Source organism: Manacus candei, unplaced genomic scaffold (assembly GCF_025592945.1).
Source record: "Manacus candei isolate 608988 ecotype Guabito, Panama unplaced genomic scaffold, ASM2559294v1 h1tg000015l, whole genome shotgun sequence".
Classification (NCBI taxonomy): Eukaryota; Metazoa; Chordata; class Aves; order Passeriformes; family Pipridae; genus Manacus; species Manacus candei.
In genome coordinates this window covers 10,937,335-10,958,471 of record NW_026138063.1, presented here as the reverse complement: position 1 = coordinate 10,958,471, position 21,137 = coordinate 10,937,335, and the positions used below count along the sequence as shown (strand labels likewise).

General features: G+C 43.4%; 1 protein-coding gene across 11 annotated transcripts in view; it reads right to left on the bottom strand.

Annotated features, from left to right (window-relative positions):
• LPP (LIM domain containing preferred translocation partner in lipoma) overlaps positions 1 to 21,137 on the bottom strand; it is a 331,679-nt gene that overhangs the window by 156,754 nt on the left and 153,788 nt on the right. For all 11 annotated transcript variants that reach the window (XM_051782312.1, XM_051782316.1, XM_051782313.1 and 8 more), the window contains one exon: positions 7,989 to 8,111. In XM_051782312.1, coding sequence (XP_051638272.1) covers positions 7,989 to 8,111 — 123 coding nt within the window. The remainder of the gene's footprint in view (positions 1 to 7,988; positions 8,112 to 21,137) is intronic.

Genomic DNA, 21,137 nt, shown 5'->3' with positions numbered 1-21,137 from the left:
TTGTGACCTCAGCTCCTCTGCTGACCCAGGCACAAACCAAGATATTTGATCTCCCAGTGCCTTGGTTCCTCTCCTGCCCATGAGACAGCCAGTACAGTTCCCTATTTCACAGGGCTGCTGTCATGGTGGTAAATCTGACGCCGCTGAAGCACTCAGATGCATCGACCCATGAAAGAACACAAGCAGAGTCCGTGTCCCAACAAAACACAGGTCTCTGCCCTAGAGGCAGCTGCTCTTCACTGGTTGGACACACGGACAGCTTGTGAAGTGTGTCGGGTCCCTTTGAGAAGAGTGCCAAACCACAGTAAGTGCCAAAAAGCAAGGATGGGGAAATGATGACAGGTTTCCTGAGATGATGGTATACAGTGCCTTGGTCCCGTGGTGGGGAAGAAGATAGAAAACAAAACATAACAATAGGTAGAAGGCCTTGAACAGCTTTAGAGAATAAGAGCCCTGCTCTCAACCACTCACGGCAAAACAATCACAAATGCAGAATGAGAAAAAGATCAAATTATGAGGTACTATTTGCTTTTTATCGCTGTTCCCAAAGTAAATGTTTATCTTTATCCGCACACAAATTTGGGATGCCTGCACAGATTTTAAAGTCCAATATATCCAACAGTAGTCGTCATCTAAAGCTGTAGCCAAGCACGTAGGCAGGAAACCCAAATGGATGCAAAAAAAGAGAAAGGCGAAAGAGGAAAAGAAAACCTTACTGATATTACTGTGAACTTGATTATATATCAGAAAAAAGAAACAGCAGGAGTAGTGCTGCTTTATTTTCCCTCTGATGACAGTACAAGAGGAAGAAATAATACCCTGCAAAGGTCACTCTTATCCTGTTCATCTGTGACAAGCTGATAATCTGGGATCTCAGAAAACTTTCTTTAAAAATCTTCACGGACATGCTCTTATCAAAAGGATTAAGGTTTAATACATACCGGCAGATGCAACAGATTCAAGCATCTGCTAATCAGAGCAGAGTCAGTTTGCTGCACGCACCGGCTGGAGTTGATGAGCACAGGAAGCTTTCCCCTTCATATAGAGAAAGAACAAATCCAAACATACATGAAATCATCTCCTGGTTGTGCCCCCCAGCTCACACATAGGTGGCTGAACATCCCTGTGCTGTGTGTGTTCCCGCCTGCAGACATGTCAGGAATGGTGACAGACGTGTGCTGCTCACAGCCAGTGCACCCGTAGGGGTGCTCCTAGAAAGCTTCAACCCTGGGACCATCTCAAGCACCACTCATGCAGGGTGGGAATGTCACTCTGCCTTTGGAGAGGGGAACCACAGTAGGAAGGGTTTCTGTATATAAAGGCTTTGCTTTTTGAGTGCTGGGAGGAACCTACTGAAATTACTCCAGATGGGATGTGTTCTTTTCTACTTTCAGTAACCCACACGGATTTTGCAAACAGCACAAAGCCAGTGTGCTGCAGCCAGAAGCAGGAGAGCAGCTCTCAGAGTTGACCCCATCTTTAAAACAGCCCATGCAATTCCTGATGTCCATGACTATGGCAAAAGTGTCACAGCCCACTGAGAACACCCTAGCCAGCAGCCCTGCAGTGAGCCTGCACAAGTCCTCTGATGCTGCTTACAAGTGTTGGAGCTCACCAGCTCAAGGCCAGCTTGGGCACACCTCTGTGAGACACTGTCATCCTTTTGTGTACACATGAGTCATCCAAGTTAGTGGCAAAATGGCAGCACTGAAAGCCTTCAGGAAAAGCACTAGGTAGCACAGAAGCTCTGAAATAGCTGGATGGTCCTACTAAAAGGTTATCAACCCCTGAGGATGGACAGGGGATGCTTCTCAGTTTCAGCAGATGGGCTTATTCCCAATGAACCTCTCTGTCCTACAAGCAAAGAGATTAAAAAGCCCACAAACCCCAAAATGCACAGACCTCAAGTGAACAAATACACAGAATCTTTTGCAACTGGGAAAGCACTGCCTGGCTACCCTGCTGTGCTGCTGGATTCAGAAGGGTCTTTGGCAAAGCTGTGCAGGTGCCCACAGATTAGACATGCTCAGACCAGCAGAAAGAGGTCAGGGAACTTTTATTTACCTCAAATATCACATCTGAAGATGGCAGAAGCAAAGCCATTGACTTCAGCCCATACTGAACATCTGAAACAGCCATATCCCCCCGAGTCCCATAACTGAGGAACCATAAAACTCTCTGTAACATGAATGCTACAGGAGGGAGGAATTAATTCTGAACCCACCACATCAATCTCGATCTGTTTGTACCCCTAAATTTTCTTTTCCAAAAAAAGGGAAAATATTCCTGACAACAACTGGGATGCTAGCAAATACTCCGTGGACTGCACTTGCAAAATCCTTTCGGTGTGTAAGCAGCCAAGCTCAGGCAAAAACCAGGAACAATGAAAGTGACTCTAAGCCTGGACTGGCAAATTTGCACGGACTGTTTCTAGTACAGATTCAGCAATCTCTTTTTCATAGCCCCAACCAAGAGGAATCATAAGGATTTTTCTCTAAGCTGGGGGAATCTGCTGCTCCTTGCTGAGTATGAGGCTTTATTCATGGTTGGAGATACAGCTCTGCATAAACAAAGATAAAACACTCGAACTCTTAGCTGTGCATTCCTGACGCAGCTCTAAGTGGGGCACTAAAATTAGAAATTCACATGGAAGAGTCCTCCTAGGAGTCTTCAGCACTCGACATTTTGCCTTGTTCCATGGTTTGCCATCCTACAGCTGATACTGTTCAATCCTGTCCCATCATTCTGAAAGAAAATACATCCATTGCCTTTTCACTGCTTTTATTATCCTCAACTGGTTGTCAGAAAAAGTGATGGAATAACAACCAGCGCTGTCAAACATTTAAATCTCGTTTAAACTCCAGTCATTACAAGACATTATTTCCCAGTATGTTTGGAACATAATGAAAATGTATCACTGATTTTTTAATTTAATCTTCTTTACTTTTTTATTGTTCTGTAGCTCACATTGAGAATAAGATTCTTTTCCTTCAAAATATTGCTCACTTCGGCTGATAGTGTTGGATAGTGGTAGATGTCTAGTACTAGGGGCAATGACACAGAGGCAGGGATAGAGGCATGAACCTTCAGGTATCTTGCCTAACTCTGCCTTGATTTTCCCCATCTGTTAGATGAAAGAAATAATTTCTTTCTCTTTTCCACTATTTGTACAACCACATCACCTTCAACCCAGACCATGGTTCCACACTGCTACATGCCATACACATGGGTAGTAAGAGGCAAATCACACTGAAGAGGTTCCCAGGCTACAGAAGAGATTTTGAGAGGAAGCAATGAGGAAACGCTACGTTCAAGGTAATTTAACACAGTGGTGGTAGCTGGGAATGACACAGGTCTCCAGAGTGCCAGCCCAGATACCTCCAGATCAAGCTGCCTCTGAGAACTGTACACAAATAAATTTCATCTTGACCATGACGGGTGGTCAAGCAAGTTTTTTTGCTATTTAAATACATCACAAATACTGGCAACACAGTATTTGCTTTTAAAAAAATATTAAATACCTTCAGACCAGGTACATCTCATTACTTGGTACACCTCCCACAAAGTGCTATTTTGCCAAACAGATATTCTGTTGGAAATTCAGGATAAAACTCAAGAGTTTCAGAAGGTAGGTGTCCAATTCCAGACAAAGCAATCAGCATTCAATACATAATTCACAGCAGGGACAAAAAATCCTGAGCTTACGTGTGCTGCTATTTCCAGTATTTCATTTTCACAGTCTCTGCTGGAAGCCCTTTCTCCTGAGCCACAAAGTTTTCTTGTTTTTCAAAAAATGCAAACATTTATTTTATGGGCTGAAATTTGGTTTGTTTTTTTTTTCTTAAGGTCTTGCTGCACTGACCTCTTAAGCAAGGATTTAAGCAGAACAGGTAAAATCTGGGATAAAAATACCATTTAAGAGAGGAGTCCCATGACCATAGCATTCACCAGGCCTCTACACAGGGGTTCACACAATTTAGGACTAGCCCCTGTTCCATCCATGAAAGTTATGCACCTAATGTCTTGTCTTTTACTAATGCCTCCTTTTACTAATGAAAGACACAGTGGGTTCTCTGCCCCTGAACTTTTCAATGCGTTACTGCAATTCAGAAGGTGTGATATGTACACAGAAACACACTGCAGCTACACAAGAGGAGCTCTGTGCTTTACTCATCACACTAGCACTTCCAAGCTTTACCAAGTGGGAGGAAAATATTAATTAGATTTTTTTTTCATAATGCATCTGCAGGTCTTCAAAGAATACCCAAGGCAAGCTAAATCTCACATGACATTGCAGTCATGGTAATTTTGAGATCATCTTGGTCATCTTCTCCGTTTCAATTCACTGTACCAGAGGGCTGGAACTCGTCATGACAGTGAAGGTCACACAGGTCCTTTCTAAAACTTCAGTTCAAGCTGAACTCTTTGAATACAGTCTCTCCTACACCACCTCACATGACAGAAAACATCCTCAGATACTGTTGTGTTGAGGCTAAAGATGATGATTTAGCCTTGTAATTTTCCCTGCTTTTAGAGATGTGCAATTTTGAAAGGTAAAGCCTGCATTTTAATCACTTCTGACTGGTTCTGTGATTCAGAGAGACTTTCACTTGCAAGACATGGACTCAGCCTGGCTCTGAGGTTATAGTGATTGAAAGTTACCCACATGTTATTGATGGCCAATATGAAGTAAACTCAGTGGCTAAAAAACCTCTACTGCAGGGGGCTCTCTCAACAACTGCCTCAAGATAGAGAGAAGAACTTTCCAAACATGAAGCCTGAGACAATCTTTCACTTTGAGGTTTAGAGACATTGAGGTTGACTCCTGCTGGGATACCCAACTTGCAGAAGGATCCTCTCCCACCAACCCTGCTGCTATGTGAAGGAAAGGCCTTTTCTGCTCCATAAAGGATCCATGTTGAGAAAATGCTCTTCAAACTCATCACTTCAGAGGAGAGGGCAACACAGTTCTGCAGTGCAGCAACATCCCACCTCCTCTGCCCAAGGCATGGGAAGCAGTCATCAGCTACCTTTGCTTTCCAATTCAGCTGCCTTGAGTTAGGCAGGACCACCAAGTACAAGGAGGGCACTGCTGATCACAGGTGTCCAAATTCTCTCCCTGGTCATTTTTAGCTCATGGAAGTGTCCTTGTCACCTACCCAGGACACAAAAAACCTTTTTAGAGATAAGCAATGCAGGGATGGTGCAGAGATGCATACTCATCCATGTCCTCAACAGCAGACCTGCTGGCTAAGGGACATTGTCTGGGGTTGGCATTGGCCCACCCATTTTGAGAAACATTGAGGACTTTCCAGACCTACTGCAGAGGGCACACATCCCTCTGTGTCAGAGGCACCTCCTGGTGCAGTGTGTCTCTTTGCAATCTTGAACTCATACCAAAGATCAATAGAGCTTCCCTCTGTGTGAATTTATGCCAATGGGCAAAGTATGTTAAATAAACTGCTTGTCATTACCCTGCTATCACTCCTACTCCACTGAGAGAGGACTATGTTACCATTTAGCTTATGTTGCTTTAAAACTGTCTTGAAGATAATATAAAAAAGGAACCTAACGATAAAATTTCTCTTATTCCAGAATAGGAATATCCCCAAGGGCAAGGTATTCCTACAAAATTATTATAATGCTTTAACTGCATAAGCACAACTGAAAATGTCTTCTCTGAAAACAAGTCCTAACTCTATTTTCCTATCTGCAGCCATTAACCCGATAAATTTGGGAAGGTCAGTTAAGGTGTAATCCAATAAATGTGCTGATGTTCTGAGTAAGTACCTTACAATTTGCAGCCTAATCTATTATCCTACTATAAGACCATCAAATGACTCACCAGTTTTAATACTTAGTACAGATCAAACAAAGGAAAATATCAAAGCTTTACGTTCTAGTTCCACCTTTCAAGGACTTGTTTGAGTACTCTTTAATTACAGCAGATGATACATCCAACTCCGGCATTTTCTTTCTCTAACAGCTCAAGTTAGAAGTTGCTGTAGCTGTACTTTTCACAGGACATCACTATGTTAACCAATAAGTCCTGAAAAGCCTGATAAACTGAACAAAAGAAATTAGGATTTGATCTCAGAGATGAAATTCAGCTTCTTCTGCCCACCGGATTGCACAGTGTGTAACGCACCTGGGAGATTCACCATCCTGGGTAAGGAGGGAAAAGTCTGCAGAGCCCCCACCTGAGCTGTGGGCAAAAAGCCATGGGAACGAGCATGTGCCCCAAACAGCATAGGTCATCTTGGAGGCTGACACCCGAACTTGGCCTATGACTTCAAATCTTAAAGAAACTCAAAGGCACCTGCAGAAGTTTGCATCTGAGTGCTGTGATTTTTTTATTTATCTTTTTTAATGGTAAAGGTGCAAAATAAAAGTGAAAAAACCAACCTATTCACAGAACCCCAGATCCCAAAGGAAGAAGTATCAGGAGGCAGTCGTCAGCAATGTCAGCAAACTGCTCAGTGAAGTGGGTACAGAAGTTACTACAAAGATATTGGAGCTGCCCAGGGGCATTGCACAAATCTCTTTCAGTTAACTCTCGCAGTGTTTCGACACTATAAAGCATTTCCCAGTAACAGTGTGCATTTGTGTGTGTTTGGCCCACACGAACAGAATGAACGTGGGTTATTCAAAGCAGTGCCCGAGCAGAACTTGTCTCATTTATCGCAACAACAAAAACTCACTGGGAAAAGCACTGAATGGTATCTGGTTTACATTGTTGCTCTTTTTGACTGACTAACCCACATTAGACTGTTTTTCAAGCACAATTCTGTAATTTTATGCAATAACTGTGCACATGCTGCTAGAATGAAAGAAGAGTTTAATAGGGAAGTCCCTGCAGAAGGGATGGGAAACTCAGAGTCTCTGTGGCAGATGGACACTTCCAAAACTGCCCAAATCTGATTTCACTTTGCTTTTGCTCAGTTCACAGACTTAAACATGTGCAGTTCTAAAGAGACTCTGATCACTACTTTAGTTCTGCTCCAAAAGTATCAGTTCTCAGCTACTTAAAAGAAATTCAGTAATGAAAAGAACGAAAAAAAGCCACAAACCAAAGAGAAGGCTTATATGGGTGTGCACCCATCACTCACCTATCCCTTTGATACTTTTGACTTTAGGTGTTTTAGTAAGGTTAATACAGCATATATATAGCTGCATACATCCCTACAGACATGTAAGAAATGAGACCAGTCATGAGATTAGGAAGGAACGACGGCACACAACTGGGCACAAACATATCTGGAATGATTTTATAAGATTTTATGAGATCCCAAGAATTGCCCTTTTTTAAAGTGCCACTAGAGTGTCACCACTTCCTCTGCTAGATAGATGACATCTCACCAGAACTTAAATAGCTCCACTCAAGCACTACCTAGGATGAGTGACAAAAATTAGCCGAGCCACTGACACCCCTGCAGTCCTTGTCTAGACACGGAAGAGAAGTGTGAATTCCTGTCTGCCTTGCTGGGCTACAGCCACCCTGACAGCTGAGCTATGGTCCAAGCCACTTCATCGCCACTGATTAGATGACAAAAAACAAAAGAAAACAACTTGAGACGCAAATATCTGGATCCTTCTGGCGGCATGACAGATAAAAGTTAACAAAACGGAAAAATGACAAGAAAATAAAAGCATAAAAGTACTTGTGAACTGAGCAGGTTTTAATTCACAAGCTATTGTTGGTTAAAAGTTGAGGAGAATGAAATGCCAATTTTGAAAGTATTTCTCTAACATCTCCGTGGCAATTTAACAATCGGGATCAGAGGCCCTTCGCTCAGAGGTGTGGCAGCTTTTGAGCCGGTGCCCCCTCAGAGCAGCTGTGCCCTTCTCCCCATTGACAGCCACATCTGGATGCTATCAGGAGGAACTGGCATGCCTGCTCACAACAAATACCAAGCAGTTAGCAAATTGACTCCAGAAGTCGATGCTGGCCCCTTTCCCACTCTCTGTTTATGCAACGTGCCACTAACCTGTTGAGTCCGAGGTTTGTATGGAGAGCTGCTCTCCAGGTCGGCCAGGATGCTGGTCAGAGAGTCAATTTCTGCATCTAGACTGGACCGCCTCTCTTCAAGCGTCTTGCCACCAGGATTCACCTTAAAGAAGAAAGAAAAGTTCCAGTTATTCAAACCACTTGGCCTGGTACGTGATTTCTTACTCATAAAGCTGCCACCATGCCCAACAATTAACTCTCCAGTTTCAGGGACAAACAGGCTGAAATGCTATAGTTCCCTCCAGAACTAGCAACAAGCCTCCATCTCACAGGGACTTATGCTGCTTTGGGGCTTTTCTTCATGTATTTCCCACAATGGGAAATGTGAATGAAATACACTGTGTTAAACTGACTTGGAGGATTAGAAATTCAGCAATTCGCTGCTGAGGTGAAGAGGCAGGACACCAAGAATACCCATCTGGGAAAACAGAGCTGGGGACAGGCTTGGAGAACCTGGATCCCAAGAGCATCTCCTCTGCCATGTCCTCACCTCAGGCAAAGCACAAACAGAAATGAACTGCAAGCCATAGTGGCCAGCCACCAGCCACATGTACCTATTCTTATTCTAAATCAATTCTTGGTAACTGTGCCTCCCTGATTCAACACTTCTTCACAAATTTCATCTGAAAAATGAGTCCCTTCAAGGAAGAGTGAAAAGGATCAATCCATTTCTAGGAGATTCAAGGTGAAGGGTGTGATTTGCAATAAGCAGTCAGAAAATAGCATAAATAAGGTCCTTGTGAAAAGGCTACTATGCAGGAAAGCCCAGAAAAAAATGCCAACATGCAGCCAGGACCCTTTCTAATTCAATGCATTTTGCTTTCTCTATGCTTTCTTTATGCCCAGCCCCACTTGTACCCAGGCTGGTAGGGATGCTCACTTGGAGGGGAAGAGACATGAATCTTCACCACCACCACCCACCTCAAAAAGTAAAACCCAGGTCTCAGCACCACAGGAGAGCATGTGATCCCCAAGCCACTGTTCAATGGCTGCACTGCAAGCCCTGCTAGAATAAGTATTTTAAAAGAGGACTCATTCCCATGCTTTGTTTTTGATCAACTAACCTAGTCCAAAACTTCTGGAAAGGACCTCTGTGCTGTACAGCCCAACCCAACAGTGGTACACCCTGACAGGGCACAAAGGCAGGTACAGATTAGGAAACCCTCCTTAATGTTTTCAGTGCTTTGGAAATTAGGCAGTTCCATCAGGAATGTGAAATTTAAGAAAACCAGTTAAGGATCCCTACAGTGTTGGAAGTAGGTACCAGGAGCCAGCCCCACTGAGCCAGCCCACAATTAGGGCATGCAAAGAAACCAAAGTTCTTGAGTCAAGGGAAACATTACATTGAAAGTCTTTTCTCAACATGAGTTAATTTTCTTCTGTCTTTCCATTTTTTACTTATCTGCAAATCCCCCAGACAGAGTCTCTCCACGTACGTGCAAGCACAGAGCTCAGTGAAGAGCTCATTCAGAGCTTGACGACTTCAACAATAAAAATATTAAAGAATTACCTAACAACTCACCTAATATCAACTGCAAAGCCTGTTCAGACCATACCAGCACCTCCCCACAGACAATCCAGTTCTGTTTGCCTTCACTCTCACCAAGTTATTTCAATTTTCCAAGCCAAAAATTTGCCTTTTCCTTTGGCTCACTGGCTGTTCCAGATAGTTTTTATTTAAATTTCATTTCAGGAGTATTCGATCATTACCTATTTTACAGAACTCCCCAGTAATCAATCTGACACATAAGTGGCAAGTTGGTCAATGAGAGACAGGCTATGCAAAATAGACAGGCTGTTAGTTGGCCAAACTTATACGTGCTGAGGCATTCATTAGTTCCTAATGATTATTAAATTTTATTGGATTACAATAAATTTGGCTTGACTAACAAGAAAATGGAAGCTCCAATGTGCTTTATGCAAGAACACACCATTTAAAAGGCTGAAAGTCAGGTTAGAAACTACTTAGAAACTCAACTCTTCTCGCCTATTTTTATTATAGAGCCAAAGTCTTTCCATCCAAACTATTGTTAAAAAAAAAAAGAAATATTTTTCACAGGAATTACCCCAGACCCCTACTCCTGGATAACTGTAGGCACCTGGATTTTCATAGCTCCAAAAGTACAATTTCCTTTCCACTTCATGGCTCTTGTTTGGTTTTTCTCCATCCTCCAGTAGTTGGCCTATAACTGCCACAGGCTTCCCAGACAGAAAAACTGTGATTGCTCCACTCCAGCACATTTTTAAGCTAAGCAGCCAAAAGTCAGCCTGGAAAGGAGAGGAGAGATGCAAAGGGCATCCAAGACCCCAGCACGCGAAGAGATAAATCAAGGGAATGGCAGGCCCAGGAATAAACCTGGAGTACACACAGGACCTTCCTGGCACCCTGACCCTGGAGAGAAGGGATGGTGGTAGATGAGAAGATCAGCCAATTTCATTTCTGCTTCTTAGCATTTCTGGGCCATATTATTCCCAGGTTCTCATTCCCCAGAACAATTATGCAATAGCTGACTAGCAAACACTGCAGAACAAGTTGTAAGGTTGTAAAAGTTAAATGTCCTTAGGAAACCTAGAAAAATAAAATAAAATAGAATGGAAACATCTCTGTTGATTCGAGGCTCTGTAGAAGATTTACTTATTCAATTAAAACATAACCAACATAGATTAAAAGCCCAGTTCTACAAATGCTGGGGCACAACGCAGTACAAAGGTGCCAACGAATAACACTACTGATATGTGTCAGGGCCTAATGGGACAGGAATGGACTTTGAAGACATTTAAGAAATGGTAATCCGTGCAAAGACAGATTCCTGCTTGCTCTCTCTTCCCCATCTCCACAGATCTTGCATCTTCTCTCTCTCCACAGTGCTCCACATTCAGCTGAAGGATTTGGGGAAACAGGAGAAGCATTTGCAACACCAACTTCAGCAAGAGAGGGTTAAGTTATTTCTCTTCCCATGCTCTTTGTCATGACGCTGCTATAAAAGTTTATGATATTGTTCTGGAACAAAACCCAAGCACCAGGTCCCAAGGCACAACAGGTTCACACAGACACAGCTCTGCTCCGAGGAACCCAGACTGGTTAAGCTCACAACCTCGCAGATACAAACACCGGAACCAGAAAGAACTGCTAATTCTATTTCTGTCTGGATTTATGGCATTGTTGCAGACATGTCGCTTGTGCACCCCCTCTTTCAGCCAGCAGAAGATGGAAAAATGGGTTTAAAAAGAAAAAGGATGCTATCTTTGGCTCAGTCAACGTGAGTTCAACAAAAAGCAAACATAAGCCAACCTAGTCCAACAAATTACTCACACCAGAGACCATCCACTCACGTGAACTTCTGCAACGCCTACACTCCTATCCCCTGGCTCAGTCCCTGCTGTGAGTCAAAAGACAGAAAAACAGCAGAGAGCTTCACTGCTTGGCTTGTTTGTTCGCCTCTGAATTCCTGGTGTGCAGCTCAGAGCAGCTGTGATGGTAATCTGCTCCTGAGCCCTGTCAACCGACTCTGCTCTGATGAAAATTTGCTTTACTTTTGCTAATCCTTCCACCCAACACCAGTCAGTGCCACAGGTCCCCCCACACCACCCCAAGGGACATTCATTACAGAACATGCAGTGCAGATGTCAATGCAGGGTCTCAAATTTTGCCTCACTATTCTAAAAGGGTTGTAAGACTATTCACCAAGCTAAAAGACATGAAAAGCACAATGATTTCCCTAGATGTCACCTCTTTCTACAATGCCAGATCACCTATTCTTATCAAATTTTGGAGCTTCCAGCAGAGAAACAAGAACACTTCTCGTTTATCCAAGCCAGCTCCTTGCAGTGGGCTCAAAGAGAAGAATCTGGTTCCCAGATGTCCTTCTTAGCTCCTGCTCCAAATTCCTTTCCCTACCCAGACCCAGACACCTCTCTTTTATTCTGTTTTCCCCTCTCTCTATGCCCTGTTTGCTGCTCTGCAGTGCTGTAGCTCAGGACAGGCATCAGCCCCTGGGACAAGAGATGCAACATGGGATGCCAGCTTGGCCTCTGAGCCTCTACAGTAAATCACACTGATGCCTGGTGGTGTGGATGTGTCAGAGAAACATGGAGGGTGACTCTGCAGCAGCAACCTGCTGACAAGACATGGACAGTTACAAGTAACTCCAGTGTCCCAGTGCGTATTTTCTACTAAGACAAGGCAACGGCCAAACTCCTGAATACTTTGAGACCATCAGGACTTTGCTCACCACAGTGCAATTTACCAGCATCCATATCCACCATGTCCCCATCCACCTCAGCCCTGCTCAAGTCTCATCTAACGGAGGTTGAGCTGAGCATGTTTCCTGAGCATTGTGACCAGCTCATCCTCTGAGCTGTGTCCCCAGAACACGAGCTGTCATTAGTGGGAAATGTAGTGCTGTTTTATCTGTACAGACACATCCAAGACAGCAGAGCTACAGCTAAACAAGCAACCTTCCTTGTAGCATCAGCCTGCTCCACATGCCGTGCTATCACAAGTCACTGATAACTTCATAACTCACAAGTGAAAGACTGGAGATGAACACCATGAAGGTGTCATGAAAGGTCATATCTTGACTCAAAACAAAGCTGGGGGCCTGCAGTACCTTCTGCTCCTGGTTCTTGGTTTTACTGGAAGCCCGAGGTGCTTGGGAGCTCTCGTTGAACTGCAACACGTCAACACTGTTTGCACTTACACATCCAAGAACGGGGAAAAGCAGGGAGCAGAAAAGCCTTCTGGATCAAAGGAAGGACTAAACTAGTGAGGGGATCAAGTGGAATTTAGAAAAATCAGAGATTGTGAGCAGGTGTAATACATATGGACTTTTGCCCTGAAAGACTTCATTGTCCTTTCCTCCAGTAAAAGCCAATGAGCCACAGCTGATAAACTCAGTGACCACTGTCTGCTTCCACCAGGCTGCACCCACCGCAGGCGCCTGTCACGCTCTGCAGGCTGTCTGAATCCTGGGGTAGGCACTGAGGTGGTGGAAAGAGCAAACAGAACAGACTCCAAACAAGAAGTGAGCCTCCCTCATGCTCCATGGCCTTGGGCACTGGGCTTAGACAGAGTCACAGACTGAGCAAGAAGATTGGGGCTCTTTAATTTCCTATTTTAGCTGGGGGCAGGTAAGGGAGAGAGAAGTGTTTGATTTTGATGGTATTCACCACACTTACAAGAAGAGATTGGGAGAAATGTTAACTAGGAAGAAGAAAGAAAGTGATTCAGTCTTGATATACTTCAGGATGGAGGTTGTGTTTAATTTTTCCTTTTTTTCTCTCTTTCTTTGCTCTTTCTTCGACAATTTCACTGCCGGAGGCAAGGTCCTTTTCAGACACACACCCCTGCTACTTCAGCTCTCTCTCATTCTTCTTTCCAAGGTCACAAAAGCCATCTAAAGCCCAAAAAGACATTGCAGTGGCAAAAAGATGCATCCTGAAGGGCATCTATCAGGAAAATGAAGCACCCTGAAGAGTTGCATTGTCTATTCTCCCCTGAGCCTATAGACAAGTGCAAACATTTTCTTCCAAATTCCCTAATGTAAATTAAAAGAGTTCCAAAAGGCTGTACCCCCACACATGCACATGGAGACAAGAGCTGACTGCAGCATTCAGGGCAAAGGAGGTCTGAGATGCTTGATTGATGCCTAATCTCCATTCCACGCACCAAGGAGGGGCTGTAAAAGAAGTCATGCCCTTTAAAAACAGAAAGATTGAGTCTTTTGAAACAAATCTGAAATGATGGAAGATTTCAGCAGATGTGACCGCAGTGATTTCACCAGATGTGATTGTATCAAGGATCTAATAGAAAAGAACTTCCCTGCTGTTCCATCAGGCTAAAGCCAGGCCTGAAATATCCTTTTTAGTCTTTTGATGACATCAAGGATAAAAGCCAAAGGGAAGTCAGGTTTTGATTTATTTTTTCCCCTGCTTTTCTTTTTTTCAGCCACAGAATAGTTTTACCTGGTTTGTGTTGCTGGATATTAGCAGGACCAAAGGAAAACACTTCAAAAGTTTAAAGAGGGCTGTTCAAAGGCACCATTTGGTGTCTCAGATGCTGCCGTCATTTAATCTAGCAACATTTCTACAACTCCAGCCACTTCTGAAGATCTCACTGTAAGGAGGCAGGTGGGCCTACCTGGAACAGAGCTTAAGTGGAGTGGGGGTAATCATCCACTACATTTACTGCCTACGTTTACTGTCCCAAAAAGGGCCAATAAATGTGTCAAATATCTTCCCCTGGCAAAGTTCACATCAGCAGCTGTGTCACTGCAAAATGCAGGAGACAGAGTGGGGTAAAGGGAGCTGTGCTCCTCAGGTCCAAGCACAGCTCAGCCAGACCTATGGCATGGGTTTGGCATAGCCACAGTCCCACATTCCATTTTTCCACTCATAGCACTGGGTATCCAGATGGAACTAATTTCTGAAGCAACAAGGTACTGTGAAGAACTGCATGGGCTTTCAGTTGGGGCAAATGAACAAGCAGATCATGAAAAGTTATTTGCTAAGCATTGCTAGGAGACACCTTGCAAAACCTTAACAACTGATTTAAGAACTCACTGGTATAGAAAGCTTATGAGAAGGGTAAATAACAAAAATATTTTAAAACATACAGAAAAAGCAGATAACAGAAGAAAGCATGAAATTAGAAAGCATCAGTTTTAAAACAAAGAAAGGGGGGTAGGTGTTTTGTCACACAACATACCACTAAGCTGTGGATCTACTTCTGCTGCAAGATGCTGTGGTTGCTATGAGTTTACATGGATTTCAAAAGCAGCAGGAGCAACACGTGGAAGAAAACTCCACCAAGATACATAATAAATAAAAAATGTTCTGTGTGTCCCCTTCTGCATTTTTCTCTGGCCAACAGTGATCTGATTTGGCTCTACATTCACATAGAGCCTCTGCTTGTGTTTTCTATCTGCCCACCGACAACTGCCAGTCACCTCTGCTGGTGGGCACATTCCAGTCTTTGCAGGTAAATAACTGACCATCACCTTAGTGCCAGGGTTTGGACCAACACCTGTAAACCCACTTCTTCCTTCCTTGTAGCAAAAACAACAGAAATCACAGTCAACTGCATGCAGCCTCCTGGGACACATAGATGAAAGACAGCAAAGACTGTTGCAGTTATGAATCTGTATGACAATAAAGATTTATATTTCCCTAGAGATTAGTGTGACAGGCACTGCTCACATACAATACCTAGGAAACATCCTTGTCCCAAGAAGCTTACTGTCAACTGGATACCAGCCCTGGGAAGAGAAAGCAGGTAGAGGGGTGGGAGAAAGGTGCTGCAACTGGAGATACAACCAAGCTCCCTTCAGGCTACCAAGATAAAGACATTAATCCACTGGGCCAAGCCAGCTCCTTAAAGGACACTTAATTCTCTCTATTTGCCATCCTAGCCCCAACAAAACACACCAGAAGACAACAAACCCCTGTCCAAGACATCCAAGCACGACCTGCAAGTTCACTGCAGGATGGCCAAAATTTCACATGACCAGAAAGCTGCATCTGAGATGCTGCCATGCCAAGCACCAGCTTGTGGGTCAGTGGTGATCTTCATCACTGTTTAATAAGCCATTGCCCTCTGCTTAACTTGAGCAGGGCCCCAATCCAGAAACCAGCATCTCGGCTCTGCTTGGGGGCAGCACGCACAGTGTGAATGCGCAGCAGAGCCCAGGAGTAACTACCCTGCCAGCAGCTCCTAACCCTAACACTGGAGGGAATATTTTGCCACAAACACCCATGGTTTGTCCAGACTTTTCAAGAGGATTTGGCCCTGGAGATTAAGCAGAATAAGCAGAAGCAAATAAAGGATGGAACTGCATCACAGAAGCTTAGCCAACAGGTTCACTGGCCTGGGACACTCTGTGCTGAAGCACTGGGTAGAAGGCCAGCAGCAGACAACTCTGCTGGCTGTGGTGGGACATGGACAACAGACCACGAGGAGATTTGCAACACTTCCTCTCCCATTGCCACCCCCGAGGACAACAGAAGGCAATTATGTGACAGGAGTAAAGAGCTTCTAACCACTGAGTTTTGCCCATGGAAAGAAGTCCTGGAAATGCCAAGGTTAGCTAAATGGGGTTTTTGAAACTGCAGTGCTTCTCTGAGCCTCTACACTGGAAAAGAGAAAAATGGCAAACGCTGTTCAGTCAATTAGAAGATCTTCGTACTGTGGGCCAGCTAGTATGTGGGGAAGAGGCACTGTAATCCTCAGCACATGAAAGCAACAGGATGGATTTGATAAGGAACAGTCAGGGGATGAAGAGAGAGGAGGAGTCCCACGAGCCGACATCTGCCAGAGCAGCAGACCCGACAGTCCTGAGAGTTTACTTAACATGTCTGATCAAAAGCTTTGGGAGTCTTGTCTGTGTTAAGTGCTACCAGATGCAAAATCAGCAGCAAGATGAGAAGTATATTAATAAACTAAGGAGGCACGTAAAGTTATTTGAAAACTGAATGGGGAAGATGGGGAGAGAAGGGGGAGAATAAAACCAGTTTATTTTTCCATTAAGGCAATTTAATATTCTCTGGGTGGAGTTACAATCACTCGTCCTTGGGAATTAAATTGAATTAGTGAAACGTTCCTGTTCATCAGTGGAATATACAATATGAAGTGGGATATATTATTTTTTTCTTTATGCTTTCGGTAGGACAGTGCTGCCTCTTTATTCACAGGGCAAGAACAGCTGGCCATGAAATCCTTTTGACCCAGCATGACTTTCACTGACTTAACTAACTTCACAGCAGCAGGGAATATATCCCTTTTCTTTTAATTAATGCAATTACATTAGGACTCATTATTGACAATTATGGTGACTGTTAAAAGTTTCCCCTTTCTTTGCCCACTCTCCCACCAACTTAAAATCTGCTCCAATATCGTCACAAATTAATGTTTAATTAGCCATCAAGCAGAGCTGATGTTCCCTGCAGAGTATTGCTGCTTACAGAAAAACTGAGAAATAGGAGAACGTAGCAGATATTTCATCATCTGCCTCCAAGGGGAACCATAACCAAAGAGTAACCAATTACCCCAATACAGTTGCGAAGTTTAATCAATGTAGAAAACAAATAGCTCATTAAGTGTCCAGTGCAATAATGGAAGACCTTCCCACTGAGTCATACAACATGAATGTTACATTTATAGAAGATCCAATGGTGATGTCAATGGTGTTCATCTCCACATCCTGGCCAAGTTGTGATCATCTTTCCTTTTCTGGCATAAGAAAAGAAGTAAGAGGAGGATGCCTCCAACAGCATGGGATGTATCTGACAAGCCATGAATTACACATGCCTATGCACAAGGCAATCTGTCAAACCCAGCCTCCCCACTCTGGATTTACATCCCATAGGGGAAAACCACACCAAACACTGTCTCCTGCCTGGTGCCAAACCATCCAGGAGCAGGGAAAGCACAGAGCTGAAGGTGATTTTACTCCTTTCCACACTTGTGGTGAGTCTGGCGCTGACATATTGTGTCCAGTATGGGAGGCAGCATTGTAAGAACTTGAGAGACGCCCCAGAAAAGCAGAAACAGCTGAAAAGGAGACACGTAGAGAACTCACTTGGTTTCACCTATGAAGGAGATTGAGTAGCTTGACAGCAATATCTAAACCGTTTCACAGAATGAAAATGCCAGATACCAGGAGGCTGTCCAACCAAGCAAACCAGAAAAACATACATAGGTTGGGAAGTCAAAGCTGGAGAAATTCCATTTAGAAATAACAGAGATATTCATTTATGTGTAATACTGCACATAATTAAATGTTAAAACAAACTTCCAAGATTTCTCCACCTCTTGATGTCTGTGGATCAAGGCTGGATGCCTTTGGTCTCCCTGGGTGACCGGGCAAAGCTTTATGATCTGCGCTTGCAGAAGGGCACAGCTGACAATTTAATGACTCTGCCTGGCCCCCACACCGACAGAGGTGAGAAAGAAACAGCTCTGCCACATCCATAAAGATCTATTGACATCACTTTGTGTTTGCACCACTGTAACTGGGAATTAAATTTACATGAACAAACTCTATCCTACACAAGACTGAATATTGTGACAGTTAAATAAAGAGCTTTTTAAAAGGCACATGTCTCAGGCAATTTTAATCAAAAAGGATAGGTTTTGTTAAAGCTACCAATTTCAGAAAATTAAGGTTGACTAAAACTGTTTTTAAAAACTCCTTTTGGAATTTAATCACATATTGGAAACTCATATGCAGCTGCTTGTGTCACCTGCAAAAAGGCTGTATAAAACACAAGCATATGCTTAATTTTACACGTGTGCTTAAGTTCTATCAACTTTAATGAAGTTTAAGCACACAGCCAAGTTTCTCTGAATTTGAGAAAGCATTCCTGAGCATGGGCTGTGTAGTTACTAGGAAATCACCACTGAGAAAAAAAAAAGTAAAATTAAAATTGGCCAGTCAATTTTCACAGCCTGAGTAAGCACCAGGTCCAGAAATTAAACATATAATAACATACTTCTGAGTTTGTTTGCTTGTTTTGTTGTAATAGGAAGGGGTGAGTGCCAAAATGTTTGCAAGGATTCCCAGTGAACCTGGCAAAATGTCAGCAAAATGGATACATAAAACTACATGAAAGTCAATGGTTTGGGTTCGGCTTCTGCGGAAATGAGTCATGTTAAAATTCTACTATATGTCTCAAAGCTGAGAAGAGGAAAATCTGGACCCTGCCTCAGCCTACATGTTTTTGGAGTGGTCAATGGCTGCAGTCCATGGGGCAGGCAAGCGTCAGCTGGGCAAACCCCACAGCTCTGATTCACTGAGGAAGGTTCTTGCCTTCAAGAAATTTGCAATCTCATTTCCCAAACCATTAGGTCCATTTCTACATTCCCTTCCAGGATGCCAGATGTGTCTGGTATTGGATTTGGATGGCTGACCATGGGGTTTTCTTTCCTTTTCAACAACAATCTCCTCGTTTAGACATCTTACATTCTACACATCTCCTAAGTGAGAACCTCAGCTGAAGAAAACAGACCTGAATTACACAGAAAGCTGAACAACAAATAAACTGTGCTGCCCAAAGACGGCTGCAAACCCCTGTTGCGAGAATCCTCAGTGTGCAGATCCCTCCCAGATGAACTCCAAACTTTAATTTGATACTGTCCATATGCAGATAAAAGAATGTAAGATGCTGTCTTTCAATAAGAATTCATGCATCAGAAAAGGTAGTGCCTCCAGTACACATTAGAAGCCAAACAGGATTTACTTCTGCAAAGAAAGTGTATTCCTTACCTAAGTGTCTTTAAGAGGCTCACCTGATCTCAGAACTGACCCCACGCTGCTCCCTGATGGCAGCCCTACCACCACCCATGGGACACCTGGTTGTCTGCACAGATCTCAGCAGTGGCATCTTTTGGGAACACACAGAGAGGGGTTCTGCAGGGCAGAACTGGAGGAATTTGCAGAGCCAGACAGGGGGAGGAAGGGGAGAGCGACTCAGGAGTGCGTGGAGTAACAGAGCTGAAGAGGAAGGCTAGACCTGGAATGTGACAAGACATGAGACTGTTTCCATGGCAAAAGAGAGACATGGAGATGAGGAGATGGAGAGGGAAGGAGCTGTAGCTCAGGACTGTTGAATGAAAGGAGTTTTTACAGCACTTCTGTCACTTGCTGACTTCAGAAGTACTTGGAGTTGCTACAGCTTTCCCAAACATTTATATTTTACTTCTCACACCACTACAATCAATACTAAAAAGATCATATGATGTTTTCCAGATGCTTTTTCTTACCTGTTTTTTGTGTGTTAAAGCTAATCAACATCATGCATTTTCATCAGCAAATCCAACTGAAAAATACAGTTGTGGAGAATGGTCCTTCAAAGATTGACCTTAATGGCAGAAGACACTTAAAACCATGTCTGGAACAAATTCCTTCAGTTCTGGCTACATTTCTCACTGATATTTCTACCACCTTTCAGCTTGCTCAGCCTATGTGCTGCACACTCTTCACAGAGGCAAACTAAACTACTCTTCATGGCAGCTGAAGCTGGTTTTCCCAATGATGGAAACTGAAAAACAGAGACAGGAACCTGCATTTCAGCCCCTTCCATTCTTGGAAATTAGATGCTCTCATAACTTCTCCATATCCACATCTCATTACTACCACATAGAATTTCCATCAAAAATAGCATGAAGTTTGCCTTACTCTTTGAAAAACTCCAGGGCTGTAAACCCAAATTTAGCAACAACTGGATTCTTCAATCAATATGGCTCTATTTCCTTTTCTCTTGTTTGACCAAAAATCTTTTCTATACTGTACAGGATCATAGTACTTTAAGCACCAAAACCAAGGTGAAAATCAGACTGTCTGCTCTGTCACGTTCCAGACTACCACCATGCCCAAGCTGCATGGAAAGACTTTGACTTTCTAAACCACATCTTCCAACCCCAATGAGTTTCACAGAAAAGGCTGTCATAGAAAAGACATAATTTCTCTCTGCAATTTTTAGCATTCCTTTTTGCTTCTGACAGTCTGTTTGTTTTAGCCTTGCTTATTGCTGCATTCCAGTTCCCCAATGTAACACAGGCTCCCCAGGATTTGAGACAGTAGCAACCCAAGAGATTTTTCCTAGAACCTACTAATCCAACAGAAGATTTGAATAGCACTCAGAAATGAGAAGAATGGAAATTTCTTTTGCATCAGTCATGTTATCTCGCTCTCTTCCATCACACAGCTCATCTGCTTTGATGGGAGAATTCCCACATCTTCATTATCTTTTTATTTTCCCTTTGCTTAAATAATTTTACCTTGGATACAATGATGTATTTGCTGGCTTTTTGTCTGTCACTGGCTGATACTACCTCTGAAACGATAAAACTGCCTGCTTCTTTTGCATGCTCTCCATGCCTCCCCTATTACTTTCTACATTCATGTCTCTATTATCCACGGGTGGATAATCCAGGTTACAGATTACCTTTCTGCAGATGCCAGTTGTGGTTGACTCCAGCACTGGCAGTGTGACAGTGGCCCACAAAGATATGCCCACAGGATCAAGGATATGCCCACCAGAGCTTTTAACATCAGGCACAGCAACAGGGGACCACAGCCTTCTGCTCAGACCCAAGCCAGCACATGTGCTATGTCTTAACCTGGGAGGGATT